At 47.0% G+C, this 24,373-nt stretch overlaps 1 protein-coding gene and 1 long non-coding RNA gene across 4 annotated transcripts in view; one reads left to right on the plus strand and one right to left on the minus strand.

Annotated features, from left to right (window-relative positions):
* Positions 1-24,373, plus strand: part of LOC309335550 (polycystin-1-like) — a 68,957-nt gene that overhangs the window by 22,052 nt on the left and 22,532 nt on the right. For all 3 annotated transcript variants that reach the window (XR_014153569.1, XM_081850617.1, XM_081850618.1), the window contains exons 14-30: positions 206-381; positions 2,373-2,509; positions 2,997-6,664; positions 7,574-7,729; positions 9,471-9,608; positions 9,719-10,001; positions 10,393-10,624; positions 11,567-11,726; positions 12,206-12,346; positions 13,802-13,943; positions 15,425-16,030; positions 16,239-16,398; positions 17,827-18,085; positions 19,434-19,629; positions 19,847-20,014; positions 22,161-22,304; positions 24,001-24,211. Coding sequence is in view for 2 of the 3 variants with exons in the window: in XM_081850617.1 (XP_081706743.1) it covers positions 206-381; positions 2,373-2,509; positions 2,997-6,664; positions 7,574-7,729; positions 9,471-9,608; positions 9,719-10,001; positions 10,393-10,624; positions 11,567-11,726; positions 12,206-12,346; positions 13,802-13,943; positions 15,425-16,030; positions 16,239-16,398; positions 17,827-18,085; positions 19,434-19,629; positions 19,847-20,014; positions 22,161-22,304; positions 24,001-24,211 (6,977 nt within the window). In the remaining variant the exon portion in view is untranslated. The remainder of the gene's footprint in view (positions 1-205; positions 382-2,372; positions 2,510-2,996; positions 6,665-7,573; positions 7,730-9,470; positions 9,609-9,718; positions 10,002-10,392; positions 10,625-11,566; positions 11,727-12,205; positions 12,347-13,801; positions 13,944-15,424; positions 16,031-16,238; positions 16,399-17,826; positions 18,086-19,433; positions 19,630-19,846; positions 20,015-22,160; positions 22,305-24,000; positions 24,212-24,373) is intronic.
* LOC309335747 lies at positions 2,496-4,445 on the minus strand. The gene is made up of 3 exons (XR_014153704.1): positions 4,348-4,445; positions 3,409-3,500; positions 2,496-2,579 (listed from the first exon to the last, which is right to left on the minus strand). It is a non-coding gene; the product is annotated as an uncharacterized lncRNA (long non-coding RNA).

Consider the following 24,373-nt stretch of genomic DNA (forward strand, 5'->3'; position numbering starts at 1 on the left):
CCTCAGCCAATAAAGCGAGATGAACGCCACAACCCCAGTCAGTCACAACTGGATCTAATAGTCAGGGGTCCCTTTACCTTTACCTTACAGAAGCAAATGCATAGCTATGAGCATTATCAGAAGATGCTTCAGTGACTTATGGGATTTGGGTGGTTTATTTGGTTTGGGATCACAGGTTTCTTGGTTTTCTCCTCTTTGTTCATAGTTGACAGCAAAGAACCCAGTGAGCTTCAAATCTTTGGAACTGATGCTCATAGCTGAAGCCATGAACCCCTTGGCTCACCCTGAATTGCTGGGACTCCCTGGAATTGTGGAAGTCAATGTTCCCCAGACTATGATATTCAGGGTGGAAGTAGACACTGCCGTGGATGTCATGGTGAGGTAAGAAGCAAGACAAGGAAGTCTGGATAGGTGCTTTCAAGTGATTGCCCATCACCGAAATCCAAGTTGCAAGGAACACACAATCTTAGGGAAGAACTCTTTGGGAACAGCCAGTGTATCTACTCAAGGCCAATTCACACCATCATTTTCTGCAGAAAAACCCCTCATTTGAGCTGACTTACAAACACTTCTGCTAAATCCATCCCAATTTAGCTTTTAGTATAGAATCGCTAACTCATGTAATGGCTCAGTTAGCAGCTACCAACTCAGTCTCATCCTATGCATAGATGCACAAACAGTCTGACCTGGTATCTTCCCCTAAATATATGACAATTCGTAGTACTCCCCCCTTCCCTCTTTTTTGGCACATTCGGAGATGTTCAGGAGGTGTAGTAAACTGCATCTGTGACTTTGCCTGTGCATGAAAGCCACACTGGTTTGGTAGAAAATGAACCACGAGGCATAGAAGATACCCAAGAACCAGGCTGTTGCAGGGCAACAGTCCAATTCAGATCACAGTAGACCACCACTGGGTACACTAAAATGGGGGGTGTTACAGGGGCCAGCAAAGCAAATTTCTTAAAATAATGTAAGCAAGACAAGTCACCTATTTCAGGGGAAGGCAGACGAACAAAAATCAGAATAACCAGTTCATCTGCTCTGGAGAAAGCTGTTTCTGATCGAACTATAAGTCAGAGTCAGAACATGACAGTGCCTGGGAGAATCACTGAACTTAAAATTTTTAAAAAGGATACAGTGGTATCCTCGGGTTACATACGCTTCAAGTTAAATACGCTTCAGGTTACAGACTCCGCTAACCCAGAAATATTACCTCGGGTTAAGAACTTTGCTTCAGGATGAGAACAGAAATTGTGCAGCAGCGGCGCGGCGGCAGTGGGAGGCCCCATTAGCTAAAGTGGTGCTTCAGGTTAAGAACAGTTTCAGGTTAAGAACAGACCTCCAGAATGAATTAAGTTCTTAATCCGAGGTACCACTGTACTCTAATTCAACACCCTGCTCTCTCAAGGTACCCTGGAGTTACCTGCTCTGTTGGTACCTGTAATGTCCCCACTTTAGTGTACCCCACAAGCAAGAACTACTATGCCAGAGATGGCTTTTGGAAAAGGAATAAATATAGTGAAAAGACATTTGGGGTGTTGAAATAACAAATTGTGCAACCAGGACTTGCAAATTGCTTGACTTCCAGACCTTTGGCAGCAAACATTGTATCCATCTTGTGGAAAACAGAATTTTTGGCAGGGGCTAAAGGTGGTGATAAGTAATGTGGGAGATGTACCAGAGGGGGTGATGTGATAAGGGGCACTGAAGAAACTCTGGGAAGGAATTTATCATTGCCTTTGCTGAGTCCAGTCCAATCTCAGGCAGAGATAGGGTGAACTTTCTGGGTCTTGTTTTCAGTACTCCATATCTTGCGGCATCTTGGCAACTAACAAATTTGCTATGGATTTATGGGCCAGAATCCAATTCACCAGCAACAAGAATTATAATCCCTAATTAACAGGGAATATATGGGTTCTCCTGTGTTGTTTGGCCTGTGGACACAAGTGTATGGGAATGGAGAACACTGAGATCAAAGGGAAGCAAATTGCAAAAAGAATGGAGAGTAATAATCACATCTAATAAAACAGTTAAAGTGGCAATTAGGATAGCTGTGTTGGTGATAACAGAAACTTCCTGGCCTTGGTAAGTTAGCAAACACATATAGTGTGATAAAAATCTTGATTCAAGTCACAGATGATAGAACTGAATTCCTGATAAAATGTAATTCAGAGAGTTTCATGCTGGAGTCTCCCTTCAGATTTCCTTTGTTCATGGAAAGGCAGGTCAACAGGCATCACTGGTAGAAATTCTGTGCCAAATTGTCACTCTGTGCAGATGCTTTAGGAAACACTGCCGCTCTCATTGTGACCTCTGCCGGTTGCCCGCAGTATATCCAATACATTATTTGTGGTCTGTATTTCTGTTTGCAGGTGGAATTTTGGTGATGGCAGCCCAGAGGCAGAGACCAACCTGGCTCCTCCTTACGATGCTCAGCTGCCACGACCAGATCCACAGACAGAACGAGTTCAAGTGTCAGCAAGGGTGACCCATGCCTTTATTCAGCCAGGTGGGAAAATGGGTTTGATACTAGGAGATAACTTAGGGAGCTCAAGGAGCTTCAAGTCACGCCTTTCTCCCTGAAATGAAGAGGAGGAGAATAGATGGATGAGAAGATAGCAGCTGAGAGAGCTATGTGGGGAGAGGTTAAAAATGGTGTGGGAAAATAGGTGCCAGGATAGGCTGACTAAGAACCAGCAGGTTGAAATCTAGGAGACCAGAAGAGAACAGGTGAGGCAAAAGCATCATAGGAGATTGAGACCAAGACGGGAATGCACATATGGGAAGGGAAGCAAAGCTAATGAGGTGCATTGTAAAGTGAGGAAGGAGCTTTCCTGCTGTGTGGCAGCCGCGGGGAACCTGAGGCCCCTGCACCTAAATTGGCTGTCACCTGCCAATCACTTCAATCTACCTCAACAGCTTTTGTGGTTTTTCTAGGGTTAGATTTAAAATTATTACCACTCCTGAGTGATACGTACTCATTGTTATTTCTGTAGGTGACTACACTGTTAGAGCTGAAGCCCTCAACAAGTATGAGCAAGTTCACCAAGTGGCCAGAGTCTGTGCTGTCATTCCCATAACCCTGGTGACCATACTGCCCAGTCCAGCTTCTCCGTTGGTTAAGGAGGTTACTCAGTTTGAGGCCTTGGTTTCTCCTTCCCTCTATGGCATATGGTATTCCTGGAACTTTGGTGATGGGTCACCTGTACAGGAGGGACCAAATTCTACTGTGCGCTATTCCTTTGAAAAGGCTGGGATTTATAATGTGACCCTAAGAGTCAATAACAATCTCAGTGACATAACATCATGGGCATCGGTGTCTGTCAGGGAAGGAATTATGGGCCTGCACATAGTGTGCAGTGGGCCCAGTGAACTCGGTTCAGTCACAGTTGTCAATGCCACAGTTACCTCTGGCACAGATGTCAGGTGGTCTTTCGACATGGGAGATGGATCCATCTACAGAAATCTGTCACACGGTGTTGTTTCTCACATTTTTGCGGCTGAAGGAAAATACACAATAACAGTGACAGTTCACAGTGCTGCGGCCTATACCGAGGCATCCACCATAGCCAACATTTACAAACTGCGTATTAGCAGCATCCTGGCTCCTAGTTGTCTCTCCAGTGGGGAGCTGACCCGGTTCCAAGCTTTTGTGACAGGGCCAGTTAAAGGGGTTATGTTCTGCTGGGATTTCCAAGATGGCCGCCCTCCCACTGTTCGTCATGGAGACCCCACGGTCCTTCACAGCTACATGGCGGCTGGGAATTACCAGGTGAATCTGACTGTCTATGGCACAATGAGCAGCGCTTCCCGTCAACTAGCCGTTTGTGTAGAGGACAAAATCAGTTCAGTTAAGCTATTGGCTCCAATGTCTGCTGTAGCCTTAGAGGAACCGCTTTCCTTCTTGGCTGAGGTAGATCCAGGACCCGACCCTCAGCACCAGTACAGGTACCACTGGGATTTTGGCATCGGTGAAGACCCAGTGCCTTCCAAAACTCCAGAAATCACATTTGTGTACTTGGAGGCTGGGTTGTATATGGTAACTGTGACTGTGTGGAACATGGTCAGCCAACAAAATGCCTCGGTAAATATCACAGCTCAGCAGGCCATTAATACCATCTCCATTCACCATAGCGGTGAAACGGGCATCTTTCTAGCTGTGGGCACTCCCTACGACTTTGTGGCTGAAGTCAGCTGGGACACTACAGCTGCATTTCAGTGGGACTTTGGAGACGCCTCACCTCATCAGGTGGGTCAAAGAGCCCCCCACACCTATAAGAAAGCAGGAGATTTTACCATCGTGGTGGTGGGTGCGAATCTGGTCAGTCACAGGACAGCGACACTCACCATGACGGTGCTTACTCCAGTCAAGCTGTTGACTCTACATGCTGAGCAACCAGTGAGCGAGGCTGGGCAGGAAGTCACCTTCAGATCTTCTTTAGCTGCAGGGGATCGTGTTCGCTATCGCTGGGCTGTTGGTGAAACAACTGGATTCCAAGAGGGAGCGGCCATTTTCACTCACACTTTCCCCACTCTTGGCACCTTTGTGGTGTTTGCCGTAGCTGAGAATGCTGTGAGCATGGAGAAGGCAAACGTCACCGTAGAGGTCCAGGAAAGAGTCCAAGGGGTGAAAATCCACAGTGAACATGTAGTGCAGGACAAGTATGTGGCCGTTGCAGAAGCCTTCTCTCTCTCCAGCGAGGTTGCTCAGGGCTCCAATGTCACCTTCCATTGGGCAGCTTTGAAAGGAAAGCATCCGCTGTTTACTTCTGAAGGACAGTTGTTCTTATTCTGCCCCAATACAAGTGGGGAGCTCCTGGTGGAGGTGAAGGCTGGGAATGCACTGGGTGAAGTCACCACCAGCCTTACCCTGGAAGTCTTGGAGAGAGTTCATGGTGTGAAGGTTCAATCGGCCACTGATAATGTTGCAGTAGGAAAGCCAGTGGACCTGAACATTTCTGTGGTGTCGGGAACCGATCTCCTTTATCAGTGGAAGGTGCAGGAGGACGCACAGCTGCTGCTTACCACCACACCCTCCCTTTCGCACATCTATAACACCCTGGGCTCCAAGCTTGTCTTTGTCACAGTCTACAATGCCCTGGGATTCAGCAATGGCTCCACAGAACTCAGAGTGCAGGAACCTGTTTCTGGGGCAAATTTCAGCATGGCAGGAATCATGCGGCCCTTCCTCCTGAAGTCAGGCACCTCAGTAGAGCTTCTGGGCATGGTGGATGCAGGATCTGACCTTGCATGGGAATGGCAGCTACAGAAGGGGGAAGAGGAGAAGCTGATCCTCTCCTGTGGGCAGAACATCTCTCACAGATTTGAGCAGTTTGGAGACTACGGAGTGTTTCTGCGGGTCTGGAATGACATTAGTGAGAGTACAGCTCTGGGTACCATCTCCATCCAAGACCCTGTGGCTGGACTGGCTGTGACAGTGGACAAGAGGACAGTGTGCACAGATGATGAGGTTACTTTTACACTCCGTGTGTTGAAGGGCTCGCGAGTGACCTTTGCCCTCTACTTCCCCTTGCTGGGGATTCAGGTGGATAACCCTGCGGGGATCTTCCACTTTCCTTTTCCAGTGAAAGGCGACCACCAGGTGCTGGCATCTGCTTACAACAACGTTAGTAATCAGACAGATACTGTCACGGTGAAGGTCTTGGAGAAGGTGAAGGGGCTGCATCTCTTAGATGATTGCCCGCCCATTCTGGAAGCCAACAAAGAACTTACACTCCAAGCAGCCGTGCAAGCTGGAGAGAACATTGCTTTCTCCTGGGCATTTCGGCTCCCTGGGCTGCCCAACTATAATGTCACAGGCCAGCAGGTGACATATACCCCCTCTGGGAAAGACAATTTGACCATTCTGATTGAGGCCACCAATGCTTTCTGTGCAGACACTCTCCTGGTGGTAAGAACGTTAGAGGTGCCGGTAGTGACTGTAGACCTGTCCAGCAATGGCTCCAGGACATTTGTCAATCAAACCGTGACATTTGATGTGATAGCAGTTAGCGGCAGCAACCTTCACATGGAGTGGAATTTTGGGGACTCACCCGAAACCTTTGCCAGTGAAGGAGATCAGAGAGTATTTCACAAATATCGCCAAGCTGGTGATTTCTTGGTAGAAGTGAGAGTCTACAACAACGTCAGTTTTGTCTTGGCCCAGTCAAAAGTGACTGTGCAGCAGCTGCTCTGTGAAAGCCCTACTCTGAAGCTGGTTGAGCCTCTTTCTGTGATCTCCAAATCTTACACGACCTACTTTGAGGCTGATGTGGACTTGAAACAATGCACAGCCTACCGGGCGTTGTATCAGTGGGAGATATTTCGCAGCTGCAACTGTGATACTCTGTCCAAGACCGATGCAGTCTCGTTACCGCATGTAGATGTGCTAACTCCTCGCCTTGTGCTCCCCAAGCTCTCCCTGGACGTTGGTCCTCACTGCCTGCTTTTCACTATCTCTCTGGAGAACACACCCTTGGCCCAGATGACTTGCAGCGACTTGACTGTGCTTTCCAGCAAGCTAGTTCCAGTCATCCAAGGAGGATCCTGGAGGAGAGGGACAGCCAAAATGGATCTGGTTCTAGATGGAAGCAAGTCATATGACCCTGATGTGGAGAAGGGTGGGAACTCCTCTCTGGCGTACCACTGGGACTGTCAACTGGAGGTAAGAAGAGGACCTGGAATGGCAGCAATAAGACACATTGTTTAGACCAGGGTTTCCCAAACTAGGGTCTCCAGCTGTTTTTGAACTACAATTCCCACCATCCCTGACCCTGCTAGCTAGGGATGATGTGAGTTGTAGTCCAAAAAGTTTGGGAAACCCTGGTGCTGATTAACTAATGCAAAGCATAACCTGAAAAGGTGGGGTTTCCTTTATATGAAGACTTTAATGCAGGGGTGGTGAAACAGGATTCTGCTGGAGGGCCAAATCCAGAAGCGACCGATTCCCCAGAGGCCACTTTGACAGGTGGGAGGAGTTGCCCACCTGTCAGTCACCTGCCGTCACACGTTGCTTGGTGATTCAAACTTTGCAGCCATGGCTTGAATTCAGCACTTTGTGAATTTGGTGCCTCTCTATGTCAAATTCAGAAGGCACCAAATTTCTAGCAGCTGGAAATGAAGAAACAACAGTGTACTTTGAGTATGCTCCCAGTTCATTTTGCATTTGGAGCTATGGCTTTACCTGCCTAGAACCTGTTTTGTTTCCTTTGCTTTCCTGCCCTTTAAAAGCTGTTATACCAGGAGAGCATTCCCCTTGTCCATTCTCACTTCTTTTGTATGAGGGAGAAGACTGAGCCTCACTTTACAGGGGCCTGCAGAGTTGTCCTAACTTTTGGGCACTGGGACAGAGAACCTGGGAGGAAGAGCCTCCAGGTACTTCAGAACATAAGGCCAGGCTCAGCTCTCACAACTTTCTACTTTAATTGTATGCCAGCTTTCAAAAGTCTGTTGTTTCATAAGATTTCACCAGGGCCCTTACACTCCTCCCCCCCCCCCCGGCAGCCTCAATTTCAGCATCAGAGCTGAAACAGTTAATTCAAAAGGCCCTTAACTGAACTTCTCTCTGCCACAGGCACCTAATGTGTCCACAACTTTATGTGGCTTCCCTGCTATGGCAGGCCTGGACAGAGTGATTGTCCCACACTCCGTGCTGAATCCAGGAGCAACTTACCACTTCAACCTTACTGTGAGGAAGCCTGGCAAAGATCCTGGTTGGGTGACACAGACGGTGAGCTTGGCTTTCTTACCTTCTCTAGTCTCACGTGGCCACTCTGACTTCCCCACATATAAATTGATAGAAACAGACGGACACAGACAGACGGACACAGTGAACATGTAGTGCAGGTACAAGTATGTGGCAGTCGCTGGTGGTTGCTTATAGGGAGTCTTTTTGAAGAGTTTGCTGAGGGGGAAATGCTCCTAAAAGTGAAACATTTTACCCTCTGCGTAAAAGTGCCTTGTGGTCAAAACACTTCCTCTGGAAAGAAAGAAAGAAAGAAAGAAAGAAAGAAAGAAAGAAAGAAAGAAAGAGAAAGTTCTGCTTAAAAACAGAGCATTTTCTTTCTTTCCACAGAACACAGTCTCAATGCAAGCCGCTCCATCCAGCCCCCTCAGCTACACTAGGGAGTTCCTGAAGGGGAGTGATCCCTCCCAGCTGACTTGGACAGTTAGTTCCTGTCTTCTTGTATCAAAGACATACCGTATTTTTTGCCCTATAGGACGCACCGGCCCATAGGACGCACCTAGTTTTTTGGGGGGGAAATCAAGGAAAAAAATTTGATTCCCCCCCCAGCCTGCAGAGGCTTTGCACAGCCATCCCCAAGCTAGAAGAGGGAGATGGAGCGCTCCATCTCCCTCTTCTGGGACAGGGGCAGCCTCCCTAGCCTCCGTGGGGCAGCAGCTTGCCCCGCTGTCCCCCGAGATTGTGGGGCTGGCAGTGGGGAGAAGCTTGCTTGCTTCTCCCCACCGCCAGCCTCCAAACCAGGTCGGGGAATAGCGGGATGGCGGCGCTCCGCCTCCCCGCTGTCCCCCAAGCTTGTGGGGCTGGCGGTGGGGAGAAGCAAGCAAGCTTCTCCCCACGCCAGCCTCCAAACCAGGTCAGGGAATAGCGGGATGGCGGCGCTCCGCCTCCCCGCTGTCCCCCGAGTTTGTGGGGCTGGCTGTGGGGAGAAGCTTGCTTGCTTCTCCCCACCGCCAGCCTCCAAACCAGGTCGGGGAATAGCAGGATGGCGGCGCTCCACCTCCCCGCTGTCCCCCGAGCTTGTGGGGCTGCCTGATATCTGCTCGAAGCCCGGGGTGCGCTCCGGAGCGTGCCCCATGCTTCGTGCTGCAGGCTGCCGCCGGCAAGCCTTGCGAGCCTGGTGGGCACTCCCGCGGGCTCCCAAGGCTTGCGGATAGCTTCCTGAAGCCTGGAGAGCGAGAGGGGTCGGTGCGCACCGATGCCTCTCGCTCTCCAGGCTTCAGCGAAAGCCTGCATTCGCCCCATAGGACGCACACACATTTCCCCTTCATTTTTGGAGGGGAAAAAGTGCGTCCTATAGGGCGAAAAATACGGTAGATCAAAGACTGCCTTGCTGAATGACCTCTTCTTTTCTCTTTGACAAAGAAACATAATGTACGTAGGGATGCCAAATGGCAAGGAAAGCACCGAGCCCTGGAATAACACTCAAATGTACATATGCTTGCTATGAAACTGGCAAGCCCAGTCGAGACCAAATGTTAGGATTTAGTGCTCAGGGACAAGTGCAGTATGGGCAAACCCCCTAGACACTCTACTGGCTTTTGTCCACATTCTGACGGACCCTCCACCACAGTTCTGTTACGTTGCCTGGGAGAGGTCCAAGGGACTCCTCCATTGCTGGACATCTTGCTCCTCTTCTGTAGGGTCGCGTTGCTCCATTTGTACCAACTAGCCTGCTGTGTCTTGATTTGGGGCTGACTTTAATATTGACTCTGGTGTCCACCAGCAGGTTTCGATCACATCTAGCCAGATCCTGCCTGTGACCCTGGAGTGCCGTTCCTGCAGTGCTTTGTCAAGCTACGAGGTCAGCAGCAGCATCCATGTCACGCTGTCTGGACGGTGCGAAAGCTGCGACAATGGAACGCTGGTGAGATGCTCTCTTCTGATTCCAGGGCTATAGAGCAGCAGGGGCTTAGTTGCGCTTAAAAAGAGGCGCCATTCTGATGTATTGTGATCTGTGCTGTCTGGCCCTTGCAGTACAGCTGGAGAGCTTGGAGTTCTGATGGCCAGCCTTTGACCTTGGACAATGTGACCACTTCCACTGGGGACTCCAATCGGGACCTGGTGATCAGGCAGGGGGTCCTGCAGGATGGAGTGAACTACACTTTCACCGTTTTGGTCACTCAGCCTAGAGGACAGCTCTGGGGAGAAGCCGGCATCACCCTCACCCCAAACCACCCACCCAGGGGAGGGCTCTGCATTCTGAGACCGGAAAACGATATCTACATCTTGGAGACGCCGGTTAGATTTCAGTGCATGGGTAAGTAACGCAACAAGATTTCCCCAGTGGGGATCTCAGTGCCTTTAAAGAACTGGAACAGCTGCAACTCAAGGAGCTGTCCTTTGGAAGCTGTTTGAGCTCCACTTTTGTGGAAGCTGCAGGCAGGGAGGGCAGTCTTGTCATTTAGGCTCCGTAGGTACCTGGGTCATGTGTAATTTTGCCTGCCAGACCACTAGACAGTAATTTATGTATATGTGTGTGAGTATAGACATAGACTAGCATTGCATGGGATTCGTTCATGGCTCAGGCATATACAGCTGTGTTGGAGCCAGATTGATTCATATTCTCATGTGACCAAGCTGAAGTGATGTATACCTTTACACCTCCTCCATCAGATATCCTTCTGCATCTCCTGCTCTGATTCTTTCAGGTTGGATGGATGAGGACAGCAGCCCAACGCAGCAGCAGCAGCTGATCTACACCCTGACTGCCGAAATGTGCTCCCCTCACAGCAGCCATTGTTGGAACTCCTGCCTGTACCGAGGGGTCAAGTCTGCCTTCAGCATCTTCCTGCCCGCAGGCGCTCTTGGCAATCAATCCAGCGTCAACATCCTAGTTGAGCTGGAGGATTCACGGGGAGCAAAGACCTTGGCATTGAACCAGTAAATGTGGGACCTCTTTGGGATGGGCCAAGCAGGAGATCTCTGTGCCTTGTACTTCCAGGGACTCAGGAAGAAAAAAAGAACAGGCAGGAGAAGACATCATGCTGTGCTGTGCTGTGCTGCTGTCCTAACAGTGGAATCATTGCCACTTGCCAGGACAGTATGGGGGGAGGGTGGCAAAGCCTGGGGTGCCTTGATGCACAAGCAGAGCCAATCTGGCATTCCCTCCAGCACACCCACGCAGCCCTAACCTTGCTAGCATCTGCCCCCTGTACTGTTCTAGGAAACGGCAGTGATGCTGCTGTCAAGATGGAGGCAGCACAGCACTGCCACTGGCAGACAGCATTGCTTTTGCAAGACTTATTTCTACCTGGAGAGAGATTAAAGCTGCAGTCATTGTGTTACTTCCTTGAGGACAGTTCCTGATTATGAGGTTACTATTGCATTCAGAGGGACGTGGGTGGCACTGTGGGTTAAACCACAGAGCCTAGGGCTTGCCGATCAGAAGGTCGGCGGTTCTAATCCCCACCACGGGGTGAGCTCCCATTGCTCGGTCCCAGCTCCTGCCAACCTAGCAGTTTGAAAGCACGAAGTGCAAGTAGATAAATAGGTACCGCTCCAGCGGGAAGGTAAACGGCATTTCCATGTGCTGCTTTGGTTCGCTAGAAGCGGCTTAGTCATGCTGGCCACATGACCTGGAAGCTGTACCCCGGCTCCCTCGGTCAATAAAGCGAGATGAGCGCCGCAACCCCAGAGTCAGTCACGACTGGACCTAATGGTCAGGGGTCCCTTTACCTTTACCTTTATGGCATTCAGTACTTGAGGATGGTAGCAAAACCTTTCCAAGTGTGGTTTGCACGGGCAGGGAGGAGGGAGGGATGCTTGCAAAATGTGTTTGCACTTAAAAGTGTATTTGCAAATTCTGTCCACTCTCCCTTTCAGAACCCTGACTCTCACCATGCCTGAACTCCCTTCAGGATTCAACACCATAACCAGCTGGTTGAAGAAGAAGAGCCAGTCGGAGCTGTGGGGTGTGGTCCAGCAAGGAAACCCACAGGAGGTGATTCCGTACTCCTTGGCTCTCATCAGCCTGCTGAATCACGTAAGCACTTGCTGGTGGGGGAGAATGCTTTATATCTGCGTACAGGTTAACAATGCCTGCACACCCAGGAACTTGAGATTCTCAAGGGAGGCCCTGCTCACGGTCCCATCCACAGCTAGGATCTGTTGTGCAGAGTTAGGAAAAAGGGTGCTCTCCACCGTGGCACCCCGGTTGTGGCACTCCCTCCATTTGCACTTGCCCGTTTCTTTGTTAACACTTAGGTGCCAGCCGAAGACACATTCCCCCTAGCTTTGCGGGGATGGAGTGAACTTGGCGCCCGACAGTGAATGAGGTTGTGATATGGAAATTGGCTGGTGTGCTGTTTTTTGTATCTTCACTGTCGATTGAATTATTCAAGTTTTGTCAGGCCATGTTCTACTTTGCCCTGATATCCTTTGGGGAGGAAGGGTGATATGAAAATATAATTAATAATAAAAAGCACTTTATTTATGATTTGGCCACATGTGGTTTTTTTCCAGGACTTTGGAAGAGGGTATAGCATGAAGGAGCTGAGGGACCGCATTTCCATCCGCAGCAATGTCACAGCAGCTCTGGCCTCCCTGAATATCTCCAGTGTGAAGGATGTTGCTCAGCTTAGTGCTGCACTGAGGGCTTGTGTGGTAGGACTCCTCCAGTAGATGTTTTGTCATTGCTCTGTTGGAGTCAAAGAAGGTGTTGCAATGATGGCCCACAATATTTGGGACCCTGTGGCAGAAAATCCAAATGGCAGTAAATATAACAATAAGCTGACTAGTGCTATTTGCTGTCCTTTCATAGTAATCCCCTCCCCAAGAAATCTGTGCTGGAGCTAGTGATATAAAAGGATCTGTTGGTTTCCCAATCTTAAATTCAGGTTTTTCACAGCGTTTTGTGATATATCCCCAAATCCTGCAGAAAGTGATGCGTGATAATTCCTCTGTTATCATGGTCTCAGCCACACTTCTGCTTGCCCCATGCCTAGAAAGCATGAGGCTGAGTGGTTTTCTGCTTGACCCCCTCATTTCCCAGGAAAACCCCACTCTTTAGCTCTAAATTAGAAAATAGAGTCATAGAATTGTAGAGTTGGAAGGGACCACCAGACTCTCCTAGTCCCTGGAATCTTTTGCCCAACGTGGGGCCCGAACCTACAACCTTGTGAGTCTTACGCTTTACTGACTGAGCTATCCCACCTGACAATTGCTGTTTGCTCCAGCTGAGGGCTAAAGTGTGGATTTCCCCAGAGGAAAGTAGAGAGGCAAGAGGCAGTCCGGATTAGCCCTTAGTGTGAATTTCTCCCAATAAACATGTTTATATATGTAGTTTTGACTGTGGACATTTTTGCAAGATGCATTTCCTAATTTAATGCAGTTTCATATCTTGTTTTCAGAGACATATTCATGTTTATGTACACTTTCCCCATAAATATCCGTTTTTGGAAACACTCTTTGGAGAAGTGCATCACAAAATTTGGAGAACTGAATTTTGGATATTTGTGTTTCAGTTTGCATATTGTTCTAGAAAGTGTGGATTTGATGGACTCAGCTTTAAATGCTGAATTTCTCCTCCCTCCCTCGCTAGCTAAAGCTGAGCTGTTAGTTTTGACATGCCATTGCCCATCTCAGGAGCTTTCTCTCTTTCCTTAAGCAGAAGAGAAAAAATTATCACTCAGAGTAAGAGCAACCATCTGCCTCCCGCAGCATCTTATCATTCTTGGTTCTCGCCAGTGCTGCCATTCTGCTCATGCAGCAGACTTCTGCTTGTGCAATGCAACTTCTCTCCTCTTCTCCTCTCACTTGCACACCTGCACATATGTACACATTGACACACACCCAGCTGGAGGACCAGAGCAGATTTCGCGAACAGAGAAAGAGAGGAAGGGGAAGTCCCATGGGATACAACCCCGCTTGTAAGATGCCTAGAGCCTTATTGATTGATTTATTTTAGTATGCAACAAACAAACAAATCATTCTGAGTGATGGAAGGAAACTAATGGGGTCTGGGGGAGCTGGAGGCTCACTTGATGTGTCCTTTCAAAGAGAGCAATTGTGTGTTTGGGCAAGCAGTGAAGAAGTCCTCTTTCCCCCCTGCAACACCAGGCATTCCCAGAAGAGCTCAGCCTTGGATCTCGTACCCAAATGCTGGAAGCTGCCAAGAGAATGATCCAAGTTATCCACAGCGAGACAAAAGAAGGTCACGAAACCCCCACCTCCGCTGGCAACAACATCTTGGCAATCCTGGGTAGGCAACAAAGGGCAGATGACTGCCATAACTACAGGGGTAGCACTTGGGCTGTACTGAAGCTGTGATTCAATCTCTGTCTCCACTCCTGCCCCTGGTCCTCCCCTTTCTAGCCCCTGCAGCCAACAGAAGCAAAACAACTTGCTGGCTTCCTTTATTTAGATTTTTAAAATGGCACCACAAACCTAAAGGACTAGGGTGGGCTTTGTAGGTTATAAAACTTCAGGTCAAGCTACATTATACCCATGGCCTGTCTTCCCCTCTACTCATCAAATTGTTCATAATAGGGCAGAAGGAAAAAAGTGGACAGAACTTTCTCCTGGTGTGGCTTCTTTCCAAGAATACAGCCATACCTCATGTTACGTTTGCTTCATGATATGTTTTTTCAGGTTGCGTCCCGCGGCGACCCGGAAGTACTGGAAAGGGTTACTTCTGGGTTTTGCCGCTCGCGCATGTGCAGAGGTGCAAAATAACATCACGGGCATGCGCAGAAGTGGTGAATCGCAACCCACACGTGCGCAGATGCGCTGCTGCGGGTTGCATTCTATTCATGTTGCAAACGGGCCTCCGGAACAGATCCCATTCGCACCCAGAGGTACCACTGTATTCCCAAATTATATTTCTGTTGTGTATAAACAACTTATTCTTCTACCAACTCTTAATAAGAAATTTCTCCCATGGCTTCCTTTTATCCTTTGCCTTTGTTCTCACGCTGCCCCTTAAAGAAAGGATAAGCATCTGTTTTCCTTATCAACGCCAAGGGCTGACTCCAAAAAGTCAAATACCTAAGTCGTATCATTACATTACATAGCAACAGTGAACAATGGCCATGACACCCATGCTGAGCAATGGTCTCTTGCCAGACGATATGCACATGGATTTCTGGGAGCTACTTAAAGAATTCTGGCCTTTCTTGTTTTCCTTATTTTTTATTATTATTTATGTGCAGTTGGTATGAAGAAAAGCTACCTTTTCTGGCAGACTTGTCAGAGAAGATTGTTATGTACTGAGTTGAATAGGATCCAAAATGCAACAGTCTGATTGGTCCTAGAACAATAGGATTCAGAATGCAGCAGTCTGATTGGTGTTAGAACAATAGGATTCAGGATGCAGCAGTCTGATTGGTCCACAGGAGCCACCCAATCCAGCTCCAGGTGGAAGTGAATCCGCAACCTGATTGGCCTACAGGAGAATCCTGGAATTAGCCAATTGTGGGGCCCATTGTGTAAATAATGTATATAAAGCAGACATTCTGAGGGAACTTCCATTCTTCCTCACCACTATGAGCTGAATAAAGAGCATGAAATCCACTCTCGACTCCAAGCATATTTCAAGGCACAATGAAAACCTACTGTGAGTGGGCCCTTCTCTCAGGTCATTAAGCAAACATAATCTCTTGAAGGGAGATTTGTGAAAACAGGTATAGGAGTGAGCGGCTATAAAGGACTGCATCTCTTGATATGTTATCATGTTGCTCCTAGGAATAATGTTAACTACTGAAGACACGAGACTGCACATGGTGGCGAACGACCGCGTGTCGAAGGAACCAACCCTCAGGAATTGGGTCTCCTTGGCTTTCAATCTCACTCGTGCTCTGATGAGGTCCTTGATGAAGTCCCGAGTGCTGAATGAGGAGATTCTGTCGCTCTCCGTCTCCGATATCCACGTTCAGGGGAAAAGGGCAGATGCCAGCAATTTGCTGTGCACGATCCCCTCTGCGGAGTGCCTCTTCTCTGTGCCCAGGACACTTGCCAAACAGCTGGCAGAAAGCCAGGAGGTGGTGCAGGTCACCATGGACCTTGCCATCAACCCCTTCCCTTTCAACTACTACACCAACTCTGCCATATCCACCCGCCTTGCACTTCTGGAGTTCACCACTCCAGCAGGTGCGCCGATCTCACTTGCCAACCTGCCTAAGGAGAGAGCCATCAGCCTGCGATTACCTGCTGGACAGCAGAAGCTGCAAGACTTGCCCCAAACACTATTGGTCATCGCACCAGGAGATTCTGTTAACTTCACTGTGAAAGTTGCATCAGGCAGCAACGTGACAGGGACACACGTCCATGTCAGTTTCACTGTGATGGAGGGTAAGTGCGGCAGCGAAAAGTTGGAGGGGAATAGTGGAGAATGCTCAGGTAAGTGAGACTCAGGAGTTTTTTTCACAATGTCCTTATACTCCATTGGTGAGCAGCAATGTGGCACTTCCTCTTCCAAACCTGTTTTATCTCTCCTTTCATACTTAATTTTCTCTAGCTCGTGCAAGTGGACTGAAACGATCCTATCCTTTCTTTCCAGGCTTTGGTTTCAGCCAGGAGAAGGTTCCCTCCCTTTATCTTTACGGACATAATTCTCCATCTCCCAATGAGTTCCACTACACCTTGAAGGAGGAAATTGCCTTTTCTAATGGTCTGGAGGAAAACCGCAATAGGGACGTCACCCTCTTAATTTCTCCTCTGTAAGTGTTGTTTGCCTATCCAGACACCCCTTTTCTCTCTCAAATTCTCTCATAACAACAACAATAATAATAGTAATAATAATAATAATAATAATAATAATATTTTTTTATTTATACCCCACCCTTCCTGGTTCAAAAACTGGGCTCAGGGTGGAAAACAACAAACTTAAAACACTTTAAAACACTTAATTATAAAAGCAGTATAAAATACAGTATAAAAACATGAATAACAATAAAAATCAAAAATCAATTAAATAATCCCCAGGGCTAGCTGGCTGAATTGGTCCTACTTGGCCCAGCAAGGAGGTCAGGGGAGAATTAGCTGTGGGGTCTCAGAGTGGGTGATCTTCATAAAAGGGGAGGGGGAAGGAAGAAAAGGGAAATAAAAGATCAGGCTGAATTCAAATTAAAGGCCAGGCGGAATAGCTCTGTCTTACAGGCCCGACAGAAGGAGGTTAAATCCTGAAGGGCCCTAGTCTCATGGGACAGAGCATTCCACCAGGTCGGAGTCATCACTGAAAAGGCCCTGCCCCTGGTGGAGGATAGTGTGACTTCCTTAGGGCCTGGGACCTCTAAACTATGGTTATTCATGGACCTAGCATGTCTGACCCTGAGGCTGTTCCCATTCCCAATTCCTTGAGCTGCTGTCACTGTTGAACCCTCGAGCCAAAGTGGGGAGACTGGACAAATGGCCATCCTCAAGTTAAGATTGAAAGCTGTTAATACTTGCCAGGACCAACTATTTCCACTGATATTAGAAGGACCTGTGAGTGGGCTGGGAAACCTCCTTTGTACTTGTTCATACAAAGAGATAATGAGTCAGACTGAACCCTGGCCTGGCAGAACAGCTCTGTCTTGCAGGCCCTGCGAAAAGATGTCAAATCTCCTAGCGTCCCTGGTCTCTTGTGAGAGAGCATTCCACCGGGCCAGAGGTTGTCCCGTAGGTACGAGGGTCCTAGGCCGTATACGGCTTTAAAGGTTAAAAGCAGCACCTTAAACCTGATCCTGTAATTGTATTTCAGTTCAACAATTGCTTTGATAAAATACATATTTTGTTATGTGCAAATGGCTTTAGATACCTATTAGGTCCATAAATTACCATATAGCATATCTTCAACACAAAAAAAAGCGACAATTTGTTGTTGACAAAGGACAGCTGGCCATATAAAGGACCCCATTACCTTCAGTAGCTTAGGGCTTCATCAAACCTAAATCTGGTCCTGCTTCTGAGCAGATACTTGTCACATATCGAGCATTCAAAGTACATGAAAGCATGTTCTCCTTGGGGCAGTGCTCCTTGTCCCCTCTGATCAAAGCTGCAGAGATTATTTACATTCCCTGTAGTGTTAGTTAATCCAGAGGTAGCTACAGATACTTCACTGTTATGCCCTTTTGCTAATTTTGTGGCTGTCGACCTCTTCCATCCAGTCACCATCTCAGTGCGACTCATCAGGAATACTACATCAACATCACCAGTCGCTTCTGCCATTCCCCCGTCCGTGCCAGCGTCTCTGTTTTTGCCAGCCTTTGCCAGTACTTCCATTTTCCCAGCATGCAGTGGAGTGCAGATGGAGTGACCCCAACAGCTGCCACCAGCCCCAAGGAGATTGTCTGCCTGACGGAGCATCTCACTGTCTTCGGGGGTAGCCTCTTTGTGCCTCTTCACAGTGTTGTCTTCTTGCCTCCGGTAAGAACTTCCTTTTCAGTTTGGCATGCAGAGGGGAGATGAGTGGGCAAGACTCCCATCAGTCGGTGGGCAACATCTTGTTAACATTGATCTTCTTGAGATATGCATGGCCCTAATGGGGAGGATATTCCAGGCCTGCGCTACATGGGATCCTCCTCACTGAATATCAGGCTCCAGCCATGTATAGAGAGACCCACCAAATGCTGTTTTGGCAGTCCCAGGCAAGCAAGCCAAAATGCCCAGGATTTTATATATTCTTTACTCGTGGTACTACCTGTGGTGCTTCTACCTGTGGTACCTGTGAGCTATCACCTGTGGCTGGTATGAGTTGTGTGCGCATCACAAGCTGTTTAATCAGTTTTCCCAAAACACAACAAACTTCAGGCGTCAAGCATGAAGTGACGTAACATCCATTAGGATGACCAATGAAGCACACTAATCCAAAGGAAGAATTAAATAAAACACCTGCAGGATACCTTTAATAATAATAGTAGTAGTAGTAGTAGTAGTAGTAGTAGTAGTAGTAATAATAATAATAATAATAATAATAATAATAATAATAATAATAATTGTGGAGCTTGGAAGATCAAACATATGTGCAGCCTATTAGAGTAGCAGAAAACAAACAGTTACGTTGCAGCTTTTGTGGCCTGATATATTGTAATGCATGATCCACAATGACTTGGAAACAGAAAGCCTTGTCTCCTTTAGAGTATGGGTAAGAAGCATCATCTGCTTGGCTTTAATGTGAGATCAGCAAAGCAAGGGATGGCTTGGGGAGGGGGGGGGCAGGATGGTGCGGTGCATTTCACTCCTGTTGAATTGCGTGGTGTGTAAACCATGTAGAGATTTGTTTAAATGTGAGTGGTATATTAAGTGCCCAAATATATAAATAAAGGTCTATGCAGAACTGGCTGAACTGACATACAAACTTCGAGATAAGGACAACTGTGACTTCAGAGAATAATGAAACTATCTAAAAAGACAACAAAATGAACTGGACTCCTTGGCAGGTTTTGAATAAACCTACACAAATTTATTGATGGTTAATATAGTAGATAGACAATATAAGGATTTATACAATATTACAGTATGCAGAGAACAATATGTGTTGAGAAATCAGAGAGAGGAACTGAGAGAAGTCTTGGGGGGGAGGGAGGGTTCGTTGGGGAGGTGGGGGGAAGGGAAAAAATAATGAATATGATATGTTTTGATATGTTGAAATTGTGTGTGTGTGTGTGTGTGTGTGTAGCAGAGAACCACCGTTTCTCCACTGGTTGGTTAACCTGGAGCCTTCCCCTCCTCCCCCGCTATGCACACCAATCCCAGTCTGCTTTATCTTTTTCAGAGGAAGCATCCCTGGCAGAGTCCCTTGGCACTGATCACTTGCACCGTCCTTTTCTCCATTTACCTGGGGATAGCACTGATATCCCACAAGCTGGACGACATTGACATCACTCGGGTAGGGATCATCCCTCGGTGTGGTCAGCCTGGACGGTACAAGTACTGGCTGATAGTGAAGACAGGCTGGAAAAGAGGCTCAGGTATGGATGGGAAGAGTCAGGGTATTGTTCTGACAGCCCGTTTCACCACTGAACATGCTTCCGTACTCGCCCTTTCCCCTGGTATTTGCACCTTCCACTCACTCCTGAGAAATTTGTTTGTCTTTAAGGTGCTACGAGACCCTTTGTTGTAAAGAGCTAATGATTCACAGGAGTTTAATTTAACATTACCTTCCGCTATCCTGCGCATCTTTTGAAGGTACCACAGCCCATATAGGGATCCGATTATATGGGCTGAACAAAAGCGGCTCTCGCCACCTGGACAAGGGCTGGGCCTTCCAGAGAAACAGCCAGGATATTTTCCAAATAGAAACGGATGCAAACCTAGGAGAGATTTGGAAGATCCACGTCTGGCATGATAACACGGGTATGACTTGACAATCAATGCTCTTTTTGTGCTTTAAAATTTTTAAAATACATTTATGTTCTACCTTTCCTCGTAGGAGTTCAGGGAAAATGTACATGATTCCCCTGCCTCCCATTTCACCCTTAGGTTAAGAGATAGTGGTTAGGTCTCCCCAGTTCTCGTCCAACACTCTAACCCAGGGGTCAGCAATCTTTTTCAGCAGGGCAGGACTATATTTTGAAAAAAAAATTATGAACTAATTCCTATGCCCCACAAATAACCTAGAGGTGCATTTTTGACGAGAACCTGCTCGCCATCCGTAAATAATCAGTCTCACACCAAGATGGGTTGCAGAAATCCGGCCGCAGCTCTCTCTCGAAGCTGCTGCAGCCCCAACCTTTATTGTGTGCCGAAGAAAAGATACAAATTCAAGGAGAAAACTTTGCCTCAGCTAGCAGATAAGGGCCATCGCACTAGACCACGTAGACGATCAGGCTATGTTACGTGGACCAATCATTTGGGACAGCACGAGCTATTCACGCGTTGATCATGCTCCAAGGATGCTTTTAGCTATGAAATCACCCTGCAATAATAAGAACTTTGCTCATGCTCTTATGTACAAGCAATCATTTTCCCACACATTTTAAATAAAAACACACATTCTACTCATGTAAAAACACCAGGCAGGCCCCACAAATAACCCAGAGATGCATTATAAATAAAAGAATACAGCCATACCTCATGTTACATTTGCTTCAGCTTGCGCGTTTTCAGGTTGTGTTCCGCGGCGACCTGCAAGTACCGGAAACTGTTACTTCTGGGTTTCACCGCTTGCGTATGCACAGATGCGCAAAAATGACATCATGCGCGTGCGCAGACGCGGGTTGTGTTCTTTTCAAGCTGCGAACGGGCCTCAGGAATGGATCCCGTTTGCAGCCAGAGGTACCATTGTACATTCTACTCATGTAAAAACATGCTGATTCCCGGACCGTCTGCGGGCCAGATTTAGAAGGTGTTTGGGCCAGATCCAGCCCCCGGGCCTTAGTTTGCCTACCCGTGATCTAACCACTACATTACACTGCATAGCAAAAAGCAAGGTGCCCACAGTCCAGAAAGCCCAGTCTTGGAATTTGCTATGGACAGCAGAATTTCTAGGTAGCCAGGTACCTTTGAGTGTTCACAAGCAGGTTGTGATGGTGTTGGCTTTCCCTGGTTATTTGTCCCTGAGTCTGGCATTCTGCTTCATGTAACGATTCAGCATAAGACTGCATGCACACCATAAATTTAAAGCACACTTGAAGCACATGACTTCCCCCAAAGAATCCTGGGAATTTTGTTTGCTAAAAGTGCTGGGAATTGTAGCTCCTTGAGGGATAAACTCACAGGATTCTATGGAGGAAGCCATGTGCTTTAAATGAATGGTGTCTATGCAGCCTGATAGCCCTTAATAGATCTTCCTTCCATGAATTTGTTAAGTTTAGTTTCCATCATCAAATGTTGTAGTATTGCTTGCCATAAATTGATTACACTATACCCAGTGGTTCTCAAAGGGAGAAGACCACAAATGTGGCAAGAAGATTCAAGGACAATCAAAGAAACATTTAAACATTTCTGTATAGTGTAGTATCAAAGAATTTTTTTATTTTATTTGCAGAATATGGATAGATATCTTCAAAATGAGAGCAAGAGCGTCAAGTGATACTGAGGATACTAGCTGTATTTTGAAATGTATTTCTTATCAATAAAAAATTCAGTGTGGCACAAGCAAATTTATATTAAAGTGTGACCCAGAGAAATAAGTCTGAGAACCACTATGCTAAGCCAAGCTGTGTGAACATAAAGGACTCCAGAGAGGAGCTCACAATTGCTATGCTCTTCCCTGTTCCCTTCAGCTGCTGCGCTGTGCTATGCCAAAGTTTGGCTTGGTGTGGTTTCTGAACCAGGACTCGGGATTAAGTTCTTTCCTCCTTAACTGCAAACTAAATCCAAAAAAAAAAAAAAAAAAACAGTCAAAAGGGACCAGGGAGGAGCAAAGTTTCTGGGAGCCCATCTCTGGGCACCCACCCATTTGTGTGCTCCGGTGCCCCCTGTTGCCACAGTCCTGAACAGTTGTCATTCAGCTAGTTGTTTGGAGGTTGTTCGCTTCACCATCTTTCTTTATGACCAGGTCTGGACCCCTCTTGGTACCTGCAGCACGTTATTGTATGGGACAAGCAGACAGACAATATGTACTTCTTCCTAGTGGAGGACTGGCTGTCTGTGGAAAATGAAAAGAATGAGGGAATGGTGGAAAAAGAGGTCCTTGCAGCATGTGAGTTGATAGCCTGTGGGAATAGTGTCCTGAGCACTGAAGTTTTCATAGGTATTGGTAACCACGGGACTAGAAAATTGGCTGGGTAGTTCAAACCAGTATGGGATATCAAGTCTCTGGTATCCTACATTAGTCCACCCTTCTTGGCCCTCGTTTATTTATTTCATAAAATTTATACACCGCTTGATTGTAAAAAAAAAGAACCCTCAATGCAGTTTACAAAAACAGTTGCCATTTCCAGAGCAAAGTACTATACAGTTGTACCTTGGAAGTCTAACCCTAACCCGTTGAACATGCGGCTTCCAAAAATAGTTCACAAACCAAAACACTTACTTCCGGTTTGTGACATTTGGGAGCCAAAACGTTCGAGAACTAAGCTGTTCGAAAACCAAGGTACGACTGTAATGATGAGTTGACATAGCGTACATCTTGCCTTGAACACCGGGCAGTTTCTTAATATTAAGACCAGCATCAGCACCCTCATGCAGCTGCTGGGACCACCCACTCTCTTGGCTGCAGCTGGTCTGAGAATCATTGCACTATTGAGGGGGATTGTGGGTAATTTAGATGGTTGGTGGATTCCCAGAGTCTGCCACTGCTAACAGGTAAGCCTAACAGGGCAGAGACCAATCATGGGAGCCAACCATGTGGGCACCTTGCCCCCACCCCGTTTTAAAGCCAAATCTGTTTTGACGCACACACTCATTTTCTTCTTTGTCTGAACTACTTTCTTGGAGCGCTTTCTCATTCACTTTACTTCCTCTTTCTCTTTTTTAAAAATAATTTTTTATTAGATTTTCCACAATGATAACACAAACCACAAAGCAAAATGATACACAAAAACAAAAAAAGAAAAAGAAAGGGGGCGAAGGGAACAATAAACAGATAAACAATAACAACAAACTTAATTCTTCAGAAATCCAACCTTTTAAACATCTTGGTTGACTTCCTCAAATCCCTCCCTTCTGAGTTTCCTTGTAATTAAATTACTTCCTCTTTCTCAGTCTGTTGCATCTATTCATCAATCACATGGTGACTTGTGGCGTCTTTATCGCTAGACCTCAGCCTGCCTCAGAAGCTATTCTTGTCCCTAGAGCCTGGGTGGGGGCTTTAATCCCAGCCAAACTTTCCTTTCCCTCACAAAATAAAATAAAAAATGTGGGTTTTGCGGAACTGGAATGTTTTTATTATTATTTGTGTTTTTATTGTTTATTAATTTTGTTGGTCACTTTATACAAAAGGAGGGGGGACTCTTAGAATGATTTAACAGGATAAAATGCTGCAGATAAAACAATTAAAACTGGAAAAGTTAAAACAATGAATGCAAAAATACACAAAATGCTCATCCAATAACATATTAATAAGGACAAGTCCTAACCAATCCATTAAAGGATAGGCACCACCATAGGGGCCTATTTAATTACCAAAGGCCTGAGTAAATGAAAAAGGTCAGGGGGGGATGTTTCTGTGAAAAACACTGTGACATTTTGCATGATATTCTTCAATTTTTCATATATGAAAAGTTTTGTGCACCACTGACAAGGCAACAGGTGCCCAAAATTAGTGACAAGTCCAGTAATTAAATAATTATGACAGTGGTGATGCTGGCTAGAGGAAATAAGGATGGTTCAGTATGAAGAGATGCTGTCGGCAGCAACTAGGAGGCAGTGAATTTGGTTTCTGTTATTGTTTACAGGTCCACAGGAACTGAGATGCTTTTCCCGAATTTTCCCTGCACAGATGCACCTTGGGTTTTCCGACTGGCACATCTGGCTTTCTGTTTGGAGCCGTCCTCCTAACAGCCGCTTTACCCGGGTACAGAGGCTCACTTGCTGCCTGCTCATGGTTCAGCTCTTCCTAGCTACGTGCGCCGTCTGGTATGGTGCAGTTGGAGTTAAGGGCCACAGGTGAGCATATCGGGGAGCAAGGGAGGGAATGCGCAACAGGTGCAAGCAGAAAGGAAGGATGAGCTCAGTGGAATGTTACTGACACACCATCCATTTAAAACACATGACTCTCTCTTCCCCCCAAATCATGGGGTGGGGGATGGCCTCGGCCCAGTATACTTG

This window comes from Podarcis erhardii (assembly GCF_964252035.2).
Source record: "Podarcis erhardii genome assembly, chromosome: 2".
Taxonomy (NCBI): Eukaryota; Metazoa; Chordata; class Lepidosauria; order Squamata; family Lacertidae; genus Podarcis; species Podarcis erhardii.